This window comes from Elephantulus edwardii, unplaced genomic scaffold, assembly GCF_000299155.1.
Source record: "Elephantulus edwardii isolate Elephantulus edwardi_28Jun2011 unplaced genomic scaffold, EleEdw1.0 scaffold00042, whole genome shotgun sequence".
NCBI classification, from domain to species: domain Eukaryota; kingdom Metazoa; phylum Chordata; class Mammalia; order Macroscelidea; family Macroscelididae; genus Elephantulus; species Elephantulus edwardii.
Window position 1 is genome coordinate 20,343,020 of NW_006399792.1, and position 13,876 is coordinate 20,356,895.

Below are 13,876 nucleotides of genomic sequence, written 5' to 3' on the forward strand. Positions count from 1 at the left end.
TCGGGATGGGAGTGTCAGAGACAGTGCGATTGGCACAGGACAGAGCAGAGTTTAGGGCTGTTGTACATAGGGTCGCTATGAGTCGCAAGCGACCCTATAGCACATAACAACAACAACAACAAAGTGGATTAGGGCAGGTTTTATGGTGAGGGTCTTCTTGGGAGGGAAGGGATGGGCACTCCATGGTAGTTGAGTCTGCTCACTCCCTTTGTTGACTTGCTGATATTTTTTGAATTCTTTGTTCTCCCTTTGACCTTGGTCCTGGTGGCCTGACAGTTGTCAAGGTGCCTTGAGTTGACTATGACTCAGCAACCCTAGGAAAACAGATCTGAACCTTTCCCTCTCTTGCTCCATTCTCACAATCTGATTGTTGTGCTTGAGCCCATTGTTTGTTTTTTGGTTTTTTTAAAATAGTTTTAATGAACATTTGCAGAGAATTTGGATTTCCATTCATTCATTGCTGCACTTCTCTACCTGCCCAGCCCTCTCCCCCCGCCCCCCAGTTTGCTCCTCTCTTTCAAAAATAAAAGAAAGACTCCCTCCCTGGTACACAATCCCCCCGCACCCCTCCCACCGCCCCAAGTACATAACAGTCCACAATTAAGGTTGCATAGTGGAATGAAAATAAAACATTTTCAATGTTAAAAAAACTTTCTGGAAGCAGTCTGCCTTTTCTTTCTTCTGTAGAGTGTCTGGTGGCTTCGAACTGCCAACCTTGAAGGTAGCAGCCTAAAGCTTTACCCATGACACCATTAGGATTCTTCAGGTATTTTCAGACACCTCAAATGCATTTGAAACTAGACAGTCAATAAGGAGAAACAAAGAATCATCGGTACCTCTGAATTATGGAGCTGGAAAAGAATATTGAATATAGCATGGATTGCTAGAAGAATGAACAATTTGCCTTGGAAGAAGAAGAGCCAGAATGCTCCTTAGAAGGAAAGATGGTGAGACTTTTTCTTATGAACTTTAGACATGTTACCAGAAAAGATAGCATCATGCTGGTAGGAGGACAGTGAAAAAGAGAAAGACACTCAACACAATGGCTGTAACAATGGGCTTAATCATAAGAATGATTATGATGATGGTGCAAGACTGGGCAGTTTCATTCACAGGGTTGTTATGAGTCAGAACTGTCTCAATGCACCCAGCAAAAACATGTGGGAGATCTGGGTTTGATTTCCTACGTCACGCACATTCTTTATCCACAGTAGCAAAAGCTTGCATGCTACTACGATGGTCTGGTGGCCTAGTAGTAAAGAATTGTGCTGTCCAAAGGCATATGGCTCTAATCTGTCAGCTGCTCTGTGGGGAAAAGATGACAAATCAACTCTTTACTGACTCTGAAAACCCACTAGAGGGTCAGCTATGAGCTGATACAACAACATGATGCCAAACAGCTGTCAATGAAGCTTCCAGACTAAGATAAATTGGAATACAGACCTGGGAATCTACATCAAAGCCAATAAAAACTCTATTGTTCACAAATGTCCAAGCTGCAATTAATCACATGGATAGCTCAGGACTAGGCAGCCTTTATGCATTGTGCATGAGGTGGTCATTAGTTGAGAGCCTTTTCCATAACAGCTGACAATAAATTGGGGAAAATACTACTAGAACTCTCATCATGGACCAAAGGCAACATTAGGATGTTGTTGTTGTTATGTGCCATCGAGTCATTTGCGACTCATAGCGACCCTGTGTACAAGAGCCCTAAACGCCGTTCTATCCTGTGCCAACTTCACTGTCTCAAACACACTCATTCCCACCACTCCACTCACAGAACTGATCCATCTCATAGAGGATCTTCCTCTCCTGCGCCATCCCTCCACTCTCCCAAACATGATGTCCCTCTCCAAGGACCAGTCCCTCCTTGCAACATGCCCAAAGTATGTGAGACGAAGCTTCAGAAGCCTTGACTCCAAGAAGCATTCTGGCTTCACCTTCTCCAGGACAGACCTGTTTGTTCTCCTAGCAGTCCATGGTGTATTCAACACTCATCTCCAGCACCACAGCTCAAAGGCATCAATTCTCTTTCTATCATCCCTAGTCGCTGCCCAACTCTCCGATGCATAGCATGAAACTGCAAAGACTATAGCCTGGATCAGGTGCACCTTGGTCTCCAGCCTGATGTTGTTGCTCTTCAGTACTCTTGAGAGGATCCTCACCGCTGACTTTCCCAATGTAATTCGTCTCCTGATTTCCTGGCTGCTGTTACCAAGAGTGTTGACTATGGAACCAAGTAAACAAAAACTGTTAACTATTTTAATCTCTTCACCATCCATACTGATGCTGCCAATTGGCCCAGTGGTGAGAATCTTTGTTTTCTTGATGTTGAGCTTCAATCCATATTGAAGACTGTAGTCCTTGACCTTCTGCAGCAAGCACTTCAGGTCCTCCTCAGTTTCAGCAAGCAGGGTTGTGTCATCTGCATGATGCAGGCTGTTGATAATTCCTCCACCAATCCTGATGCCACATTCCTCCTCATACAGCCCAGCATCTCGGATGATCTGTTCTGCATACAGATTGAAAAGGTATGGAGACAAATTACATCCCTGATGGACCCCTTTCTTGATTTTGAACCATCCAGTGTCTCCCCACTCTGTTCTGACTACTGCCTCTTGGTCCAAGTATAGGTTGCGCATTAGCACAATCAAATGTTCTGGGATTCCCATTCTTCTGAGTCAGCCTTAGCTTGTTGTGATCCACACAGTCAAAAGCCTTTCATAGTCAATGATGCACAGATAGAACATTAGGCTAGATGGAGAAAAACTTGAAACTATCAGCAAACTTATCCTACCTGGATCCATAATCAATATCAGATCAGGAGATGTATTACACTGGGAAAGTCTACAGTCAGAAACTCTCCAAATTATGGAGAAGCAATAATGTTTGTTTGAGGACTAAAGTGTGCCTGATTCAAAAAATGGTCTTTTCAATCACTGCTCAGCTCCTGAGAGTTTAACAGTGAAGAAGGATGGCAAAGAAATAATTGATGCTTTTATCCCAATCAGATAAGTCTTAGTGTAGGTGAAGCCAGAGTATTCCTGGGAGGTAAAAATGATTAAGGTTTTTCTCACACACTTTAGGCAAGTTGCTAGGAGAGGCTATTCCTTGAAGAACAGTATTATGCTTGGGAAAGTAGAGGTTTGGCAAAATGAGAGGAAGACCCTCAATTTACTCAGAGACTACAGCAATGGGCTCAAGTGTGTCAGAGATTGTGAAGATGGTACGAGATAAGATAGAGTTCAGGTCTACTGTTCTACGAATAATACTTGACTCAAGGTACTTAACAACCACATGGTGATTGTGGTCTTGGAAAAGAGTGCTGAATATCCACGGACTGCTGGAAGAACAAACAAGTCTGTTTTGGGAAAAGTGCAACCAGAATATTCCTTAGACGTAAAGATGGTAAAACTCTGTCTCACTTATTTTGGGCATATTCTCAGGAAGGGTTAGTCCTTGGAAAAAGAAATCAATGCTAGGAAAGGTGGAGGGTCAGAAAAAGAAAGGCAGACCCTCAATGAGATAGTTGAATTGACACAGTGACTGTGCCAGAGATGGTAAGGATGGCACAGGTTCTCAAATCTGTTGCCCATTAGGTTGCTATGAGTCATAACCAATTTGAAAGTACTTAATTGGAAATATCCTCTTGGATATCACAGTGCAGAGAACATATGTACCTCAATTAGCTGGTGGATTCTGAAATTTACTGACACGTTTGTGCTGAGCTCATCAAAGATGTTACATCAGACCCATTCCTGGGAGATCTGGGATTCCCCGGCCAGGCCAGTTAGACATTACAACTCCCCACAACCTTGCTGAACTTTCTTAAAACTTTATTGCAGTATAAGATGTTATTTTCCACCTAATCTTCTTTCCTGACCTTCACAAAGATCACTCCCTTGCATTCTAGGCCCAGCAGGGCTTCTTAAGAGTAGCAAAGTACAACCACAAATTCACTGGACTGTTTTAAATGAGTGGGTGTGTGACAAGCATTAGATAAGGACCGGCATATAGTTGACACTCTGTTCAACTAATATTCATTAAGCTCCTACTGGGTGCAGGATTTGACCTGGGTGCCTGACGCACAGTAGTGAGCAAAGAAGACAAATCATGAAAGCAGTGCTGTCTGCTTTAAAGCATCTCGCCAGTTCCCACCGAAGGATAAAGTCTCAACTCTTCTAGCTGGACACAAAGAGCCCTTTACAATCTGACCTGTCTGGTCTGTTCCACATTCTCCACACCTGAGCCAATCACAAAATGGAACTTCCTTCTTTCCTAATATAAACCCCAATACCTTTGCACCCTTTTCTTTCTCCTTGAAATGCCTCTCTCTTCCCTTGCACAGGTCTTTTGTCTGATAAATTCTTTCTTTTTATTTTTTTAAATTATACTAGTTTACTTACAAAGTTCATATACATTGTTTTTCACACCAGATCTTTCCCCTTTCTTTTACCCACCCCTCTCTCCACCCATCATACTGTGCGATCCTACGATTCTTACATATCCCAAAGACCCAATTTCATAATGGGGCCCTAGGTCATCCAGAAGGAGCCTGAGTGGTAGGAGTGATTTAGCTGCTAACCTAAAGGTTGGTGATTTGAAGCCACCCAGTGGCTCACAGGAATAAAAACCTAATCCCTGGCCCCCAGAACATGACCGTTTAGAAACTCGGTGGAGCAGTTCTCTTCTCTAACACATGGGGTCGCCATGAATGGATTAGGGAAAGGGTGGCAACTTGAAGGAAGTAACAACAGGCAACTCAATCTGAAGTGCTTGTTGTCGTTGATGTCATCCAGCTGGTAAAAGCACTAGTTATTCTGTGTTGTTGTGCCCTATCGAGTCCGAATTGAGTCACAGCTGACCCTCCAGCACGTTTTCAGAGACAGTAACTCACATACAGGAGCAAATAGCCCATCTTTATCCCATTGAGCTGCAGATGGCCTTGAACAGCTTACCTTTCGATTGACAGCGCGAATCTTTACCACTAAGCCATCTCTTAATAACTAATGTGTGCCGCTAACCTGAGACCTCGTCTGCAGTAGGGTCAATGTCATATCCCCCCAAAGATCCCAGTGCTTGGCACGTGGTAGGCCTTCCGTCACTCTCTGAGTGGCAGGGACGTAAAAACGGCCAAAGAAGGCTATTTTCTTCAGGCGACCGCGGGGCCTGCATCCCCGAGCGTGCTGGGCCTGGTCGCCGAGGCCGCTGGCCGAATCGCTGTCGCCGCCACCGGCCACATGACTCGGGCTCAGCTCCCCGCCCCGCCCGCGTCCCAGCACAGCTGCCCGCCGCCGCCTCCGGGAGCTGCGGCGAGCGCGGTCGGCGAGCGTCACGGCCCTGCGCGCTCCCTCCTTCCCTCCCCACCGAGCTGCGCCAGGCCGGCCTCCAGGCCGCCCCTCCCGGCCTCCGGAGGAAACCGAAACCAAGTCCGGGGTGTGGGGGTGCGAGGCCGAGATCTCCCCGAAGCTACTAAGGTGGCGGTAGCCGGGCTTCCCCCTCCTCCCGGATCAGTCTCGGGCCGGCGGGGGGCCGGCCGGTGAGCAGCGCGCAGAATGGGCAGGTGCTGCTTCTACACTGTGGGGACGCTGTCCTTGCTCCTGCTGGTGACCAGCGTCACGCTGCTGGTGGCTCGAGTCTTCCAGAAGGCTGTGGACCAGGCGATCGGGAAGGTGAGACGCAGCAGGCTGTGTGTGTGTTTTTGTGTGTGTCCGCGCGCTCGCTTGCTCGCTCGCACGTTTTGCAGGGGTGCTCTGAGTTCCCCCTTCCCTGCTGTACCTTGGCCTGGAAAGATCTCCTCTTAAATAAACCCTCTACATCTCAGCCCTCCTTTCTTCTTTTCTTGAGGCTGCCAGGTGAGTGTGGGAGATGCACAGGGAGGGAGAAATGGTTGTGTTATTTACACTAATACGACTGTGGCTTTAGTAATTTTCTTTTTTGAAAGCTATAGCTAATGTTCTCCTATTTGCATTTCCCATCTGAATCTCTGTTGGCTGCAAACATATTTCCCTCCTAATTCATGAAGAAACAAAACAAATGAAAGACACCGCAAAGGAGGTGCCTGCTGCTTCCTGTGGCCTTTGAAGTGGCCTGGGGCTGGAGATGAAAAGGAGATGTGAGATCTTCTGTGTTTTTGTTTCCTAGGTTGGGCAGGGCCTTTCTTTGTACAAACCACTGCACTTAAAGCTTCATGTCTTGTACCAACAATTTTCACGGCTTTGTCACACTGGCTATTCTTGCTTTTTTCCACACAACCGTATAGTCTTCAGGCAAAGAAGCATTAAGAATCTTCGAAGAATTGAAATCTGTCTTTCCCCTGAATGAATGGGGCTGGAGAACTAGTTATTTCGGATGACTTTGCCATTTGTTGACTTCATGGGTCATTTCTTAGTTCCTTTCAGTCACACCCAAGGAATGGAAAGAAGAACAAGAGAGAGTTCTGGAATCACTTTTTCCTTTTAAAAAAGTCACTGGAGCACCCTTCTTTTTTAGCAGTCACAACTGCACGTGTAAGCTCTGGGCTTCACTTGCTCTTGACCCCTGCACTCCCTGTAAATAATGTCTAATGTCTTCTTCCAAATGGATGTGTTTCTATAATAGAGGTTTCCGGAAGCATTCAATTAATTGAAATTTGGCATTAAAGGCATATTTTTTTTTAAAAGAAAGTGCTATGATAAAACATAGTTGACTTTTCAGATAGATGTTCATATTGAAGAGAGAGAGAGAGAGACTCTCACTGTATAAACTTCTATAAGGCATTACCCCTCTAATACATTCAAGGGAAAGAAAAAAAGTTGAATCCTTTCCACTCCTATTCACCTCTAATCCATGGCAAGATGTTTTTCAGGATACAAACATACTAGTCACTAGAGTGACTAGAATTAGCAATTCCAGGAGTAGTCAATGTGTGAGTTTTCTTGTGGGGCTTTGAAAGTGCAGTAGGGGGAAAAAATACCACAGCAGTTGCAGAAAGTTAAGAAAAGTGGTTTTATTCTGCACACTGTGTTAAAAAAAGAACGAACCAAAAGAGAAATGGGAGCCTGCAAACATCTCAGTTCCTTGAGACAAATAGCTACAAACATGTAGATAAGATGCTACATGTAGGTAAATATGCTAAAATTTGGTGCTAATAGATGTAGTTCCCAAGTTTTCTTTGATTTAAAGGGGGGAATTCAACTTGGGGAGAATGAAGGGAGGGAGATAGCTTAAAATGTACAACAATGAATAAATAAAAATCTAAGTTTTCTGTAAACTTTTGTTAAAATCACAATTAAAAATTTTTATTAAAAAAAGGACAAACTCTTCTTGATAAACAAGATGTTTGCAGATTTGGAAATAGATTTGGAAACAAAATGTGGAAACTTTTGGAAGGTTTTTGTCATTTTAATAGGTTAGTGAGAGACTGAAGAGAAGTCCTTTTCTCTAATCCCATGAGATGGTGACTAGGGATAATGTGGGGGTGGACATAATATTTAATGAAGCAGGCCCTGGTTTCTCTCATTGCTCTTAAGTCAGAACCAACTCATAACTTATCCTCCAGCGGGTTTTTGAAGTGATTGACTAGGTGGTTTTCATAGTGAGGACTAATCTCTATCGTGAATGATAATAGCATAGAAGAACTGGACTTTAAGAATTGCCCAACTTTAGCTGAGGAATACTTTGCAATATGTGTATAAAGTGAAATGATAGGATTATTGTATTTTTTTATATAATGTTGTCTTGTTGTTATGTGCTGTCAAGTTGCCTGTGACCCATAGCGACCCTTTGTATGGCAGTTCTGAACCCTACCCTGTCCTAAGCCAGTCTCATTAATTCTGACACACCAACCCCATTGCCCCAATCACTGTATAGAATCTCATCCGGGGTCTTCATCTTCTGCACTGTCCCTCCACCCTTCTTAGTATAATGTCCTTCTCCAAGGACCAGTCTCCCCTGGCTACATGCCCAAAGTATGTGAGCTGGAGCTTCAGAATCCCAGCCTCCAAGGAGAAACTTGGTTTCACTTTCTCTAGGACAGACCTATTTGTTTCCTTGGCAGTCCATGGTATGTTCAAGATTCTTCTCCAGCATCATAATTCGAAGGCATTGATTCTTCTTCTGTCCTCCTTAGTCATTGTCCAGGTCTCTGATACATAGCAAGTAATTGCAAAGACCATGGCCTCGATTTAGGTGCACTTTAGTGTCTAGACTGACAGTATTGCTCTTTAGCACTCTGGCGAGGTCCCTGACAGCAGATTTTCCCAGTGCAGTTCATCTTTAGATTTCCTGACTGCTGGTTTTAAGAGTATTGATTGTGAAGCCAAGCATATAATGTGTCCATGTAAATAATTCACATACTCCTATAACACATACAGAGCACACATGCATAAGTGAGGTGTGTGGTTTAAAAAATAAAAACATTTTACGTGCATGTATATTATATATGTAAAAATATTATTATTTCAGTAGGCAGATTTGGGGATTCTCTATGTTATCCAGAGGTCCCACATTACCATATGTTCCTTCTTCAACATGACCCAAAGTATAGTAGGCTGAAATAGGGAACAAAAATAAGGATTTCACAGGTTAATACTCTTGGGCATGGGTCATACTCCACCATGTACTGGTTAAGTAGTCAGGGGCTGGTTATCGAACCTTTCTTAACCTTTAGTTTCCCCATCTGTGAATGTGGCTAGTGATAACTAATGTACAGAACAGGGAATTTTGGTGGCCTCAATAGATAAGGACTGATGTCCTTGAATTAATTGTCTCTTAACTCGTGACAACCCCCTCCACAATGAGATGAAACCATTGTGACTCATAGGGTTTTCTTTGGCTGAGTTTTTGGAAGATAGCCAAGCATTTCCTCCCCTAATCTGGCTTCGTCTGGAATGCTCTTGGAACCTGTGACATCATAACAAGCAAGCTTCCACTTCTATAAAGGTAGCGATTGTGCTTGAGATACATTGTCTGGCACTGAATCTAGCTTTCTTGCACAGAATATGAGACTTCTACGACCAATCACCAGTGCCTTTTTAACATATATTTAATGTATATAGTTAAAAATTACAGTAATTTCATTTTTGTTAGAGGCTATATAAGGAAAGAAAAAGTATATGAAACTTGGAGCCAGACACTAGACCAAAGAACCCGTTGCTGCAGAGTCAACTCCAACTCATCACAATCCTCAGGACAGAGTGGTCCTGTCCCGCCGAGTTTCCAGGGCTGCAGGTCTTTGTGGAAGCAGCCTGCTGCATTTTTCTTCCATGGAGCAGCTGGTCATTTGAACTGCTGACCTTTTGGTTAGCAGCTGACCCTTTAAGCACTGTACCTCCAAAGTTCCTATTCTCAAACACTATGTTTAAACCTGTTGTTTGTTGTTAAGTACCATCAAGTTGGAACTGGCCCACAGCAGACCCTCCAGTGGGTTTTCTGAGACAATACATTCTATGGGAAGAGATTGCCCATCCTTCTCCCACAGAGGATATGGTAGATTCGAACCACGTGCCTTTTGGATTACCGTGCAGCTTCTTCCAAGCCATTTACAAACTTTGTAGCTTTGGGAAGATTACCAAACTTCCTTAAGTTTCCATTCCATTGCTCAGAAAAGTGAGGGTAACTACCCTGGTGCAATGGTGCATTGACCGTGAGCTCACGAAGCTTAGGTTTCTGTGCTCCTCATGCAGGACAAAATGAGTGAGATGGTCTGTGTGAAGCCTGAGCACAGTATCAGGTGCAAACTAGGTAAACAATATCGGCAGGTGGCCTTATCTCCATCATCATTATTATTATGACAAAAGTTATTCACGACCTAACTCTCATAAAATATGATTCTCCCTGACATTGCCACTTCTTCATGATTTTCTTGAAGAAAGCCCATGCAGGTGCTTGTGAAATAAAGAAGAAAAAAGAATAGACTTTTAGTGTGTAGGTTTGGCCAGTTGGTGGGAGGGTAGTAAAATAATTTCCAGCAAAAGAATTTGCCTCACAGTCATTTCCAGGGAAAGAATTTGCCTCATACAGAAATTGTCCTTGAACCTTGAAGTGACCAAAGGTTATTGAAGGGTGATTTTTAATTTGCCCGGTGAACATAGTGTAAGGAACCAAGGTAATGTGGCTTAACTCATGATGGCTCTGTATTGGGCAAGCCTGGTTTTTGTTTTTGGGGTTTTTTTTTTCATTTGCAAATGAGGTTTAGTAATCCCTCCCTCCTCTTCTGCCCACACTCACTTCTTGGGGAGTATTATGAACACATACAAGGCCTCTGTCAAATGTTTTGGCAGAATGTTGCAGAAGCATAGCAGTGTGTCACAGCTTCTGGAGTCACCTTTCTGATGCTGTCCTTACAGCCCTGTTTGTGAGTGAGGGTGCTAGATCAGAGCTTGATCAGAGGGGATGTGGTTAGCGTTTCTTGAAGTCGAGAGAGAACCTTGGCGTTCTAGAGTCTTGAGCATTCCTCTGATCCTTACAGATAACCATCTTCTTCCCCAGTTCACTGCCAGGACCTCTGGTGGCCTAGTGGGTAAGGAGTTGTGCTGCCAAATTGAAAAATCCACCAGCTACTCCGAGGGGCTGGGCTCTATGAGGAGAAGTGTGACATCAGGATTGGTGGAAGATCTATCAACAATCTGCATTATGCAGATGACACAACCCTGCTTGCTGAAACTGAGGAGGACCTGAAACACTTGTTGCAGAGAATCAAGGATTGCATGCAGCCTTCAGTATGGATTGAGGCTCAATGTCAAGAAGACAAACATTGTCACCACTGGACCAATTGGCAGCATCAGGATGGATGGTGAAGAGATTGAGATTGTTAACAACTTTAGTCTGCTTGGCTCCATGGTCAACACTCTTGGCACCAGTAGCCAGGAAATAAAAAAAACCAAACATATTGCAATGGGAAAGTCTGCTGTTAGGGACCTCTCCAAAGTACTGGAGAGCAGTGGTGTCACTCTGGAGACTAAGGTGCATCTGATGCAGGCTTTGGTCTTTGCGATCACTTGTCATTCATCACAGAGTTAGTTGGACAATGACTAGGGAGGATAGAAGGAGAATTGATGCCTTTGAGCTGTGGTGCGGGAGAAGAGTATTGAATGTACCATGGACTGCCAAGAAAACAAACAGATTCATCCTAGAGAGGGTTAAACCAGGCTACTCCGTGGAGGCAAGGATTCTGGGGCTTCGTCTGACATACTTTGGACATGTTGTAAGGAGGGACAGGTCCTTGGAGAGGGACATCATCGTGCTTGGGAGGGTGGAGGGATGGCACAGGAGGGGAAGACCCTCTATGAGGTGGATTGATTCAGTGACTGGGGTAATCGGGATGGGTGTGTCAAAGACCATGCGATTGGTACAGGATAGAGCAGGATTTAGGGCTGTTGTACATAGGGTCACTATGAGGCTCAAGCGACTCGACGGCACATAACAATAACAGCAGCTCTGTGGGAGAAAGATGGATAATCTCTCTCCTATGTAAATTATAGCCTTTGAAAATCTACTGGAGGGCCAGCTAGGAGACAGTTCCAACTTGATGGCACATAACAACAAACCAGTTTGCCAAAGACCTTAAGACATGGCCCTCAAGGCCTGGGGAGAATGGAAGAGCCGGCTGAGGCAGAATTGAAGTGCATGGTTTACCAGCTGCCTGCAAGAGCAGACAACCCTTTCTAACAGTAAAACTATAACACTAGGTATTGAGCTAATCCGTTTGTTGTGTCATCTGCACTGTTCCCCCTTTTACTCTATTTTGAATAAGACCCCTCAGAGCTTTTACTTATCTTTATATGAACCTTCATGTCCTAAGCCTGGGGAGAATGATGCGTTTCGTATAAAAATATTCTCAATTTTTAAAAATGAGGATAACAGGAAATAGAGCATAGCTTACTTCTTCCCAGTGCTTATGTAAGAAAATGACCAGTTTCCTTAATCAAATGCATGTCTTTATTGAGCATCTATTGAATACCTGCAGAGTTCTGTTTTACATGAGGTTGACATGAATTAGGGGCTGTCCTGATGGCAGTGAACAATAGGCTGGTTTTGTTCTAAACAGTTAAAAATCATGCCTGAGTAATTGTATGCAAGTCCTTATCTTCATTGAATTTAATTTCTGAATTTTAAAGAGAATATCTGTTGGCCTGGATTGGAAAGAGGAGTAGCATCCACTTCCTAAACAATGTGCTTCTGGAAACTCTCTGAACTTTGAGAAACGATGATAGTTATACAAAGGCTTCAGGTCTTTTGTTCATAGGGTCACTATGAGTCCTGCTCGACTTGACAACGATCAACAACAGTGGCAAGAAGCTGTGCAGCAATCCTGAAGGCAGGCAGTTCGAATCTGCCAGCTGCTCTGTGGGAGACAGATGGATAATCTCCTGTGTGATTAACTGCCTTTGCAAACCTGCTGGAGGGTCAGCTCTGGGTCATTTCTAACTCTGTGGCACACAACGACAACAAAGAGAATCTCTAGGGAGCTCTGCCTGCCAAGTGATTAGGAGTTGCGCTGGCAGGCAGTTTGAATCTACTAGCGGCTGTGCAGGAGAAGTCTTCTCTGTAAATTACAGCCTTTGAAAACCTGCTGGAGCATCAGTTATGAGTTGATTTCAGCTCAGGGGCAATGAGGCTGTGAGATAATCTCAGAGCTTGTTTGCTGGAAGCTTGGTTTCCCTTTCCGTGAAAGGCTTTGCATTATGGAAGCACCCAGGAAGGACCTTGCCCAGATAGGGAGGCTTCTTGGGGTTGTTAACATCTAAGCTGATGCTTGAAGGACTGTTGACCAAGCAGAAGAAGGAAGGACAGAGGAGAGAGGGAAGGTGGATGATGAACAGCATATACAGAGCCTCAGTGAGAGGGCACTGCTTGAGAAACTGTAAGTAGTCTAGTATGACTGGAGTCTAGAGTGTGAGAGAGAATATAGAAAGAGCCAGAGAGGCTGGCAGGACCAGTGGATGGAGTGTCCCCTCTTAGTCACTGCACACTCACAAACATAAATGGCCTCATTGAAATTTCTAATACTGCAGAGCAGTTTTATCAGTTTTTATGTCTCTAATATTATGCATTGAGTTTGTAATTATTTTTCTTTATATACTCATCAATTTTTTTAAAAAAACAAAACAAAAATCTTCAATGCTTACCAGGCTTGGTAAAATTAGAGGGTCCGTGAAAACGAGGAAGACTCTCAGTGAAATGAATTGACACAGTCATTGCCTGTCAGGATGGACTCTAGCATGACAGGGAAGGTGAGGATGGTGCTGGTTTCCTTCTGTTATACGTAGGGTCATTGTGAGTCAGAGGGCCTAACACGAGTGTTGGCCATGCCCTCTGTTCAATGTTAAGGAGACTCAGAATCACAAAAAAACCTTACCCTTAAAGACCACTTAATCAGGCATATTGTTGTTTTTCTGTCAAGGAAACTAAGGCTCAAGGCAAGCGAGCTATCTAAATTAAAATGAAGAGTTTAAGGCAGAGTGAGGTAGGCAGGCTGAGAATCCTGATTCTGAATCCACTATACATACCATGGATGCCCTTTTGCCCGAAATGGTGCTGCTCTACAGAGCTTTGGTGGCTCAGTGTGTAGGGAGATGCCCTGCTAACTGAGAGGCTGCACCACACCTCTCTGGCAGTTCGAATCCACCAGCTTTCCTGTGGAAGAAAGATGGACAGTCCCTTCTGGTGCCATTTATAGCCTCCAAAAACTCACTGGAGGGTTAGCTATGAGTCGGGTCCAACTCAACAGCAGTGAGATAAAAGTTGGAGTGCTGGTCGGTTTTTATCTGTTGTCTTGGCCTAATTGTTAGCACTTTTTTTTTTTTTTAAACTTTCCAAATATTCCCACTTTGGACAATATATTGTGAGGTCTCCCTCCCTATACCACATTGTTTGTGGGCCACTTCTTTTT

At 44.0% G+C, this 13,876-nt stretch overlaps 1 protein-coding gene across 2 annotated transcripts in view; it reads left to right on the forward strand.

Annotated features, from left to right (window-relative positions):
• Nucleotides 1-5,500: 5,500 nt before the first annotated feature.
• The window catches only part of SCARB2 (scavenger receptor class B, member 2), a 131,732-nt gene continuing 123,356 nt past the window's right edge, over nt 5,501-13,876 (forward strand). Inside the window, exon 1 of one of the 2 annotated variants that reach the window (XM_006885302.1) lies at nt 5,501-5,675. In XM_006885302.1, coding sequence (XP_006885364.1) covers nt 5,559-5,675 — 117 coding nt within the window. In that variant the 5' untranslated portion in view covers nt 5,501-5,558. The remainder of the gene's footprint in view (nt 5,676-13,876) is intronic. The other variant, XM_006885303.1, reaches the window with a different exon arrangement.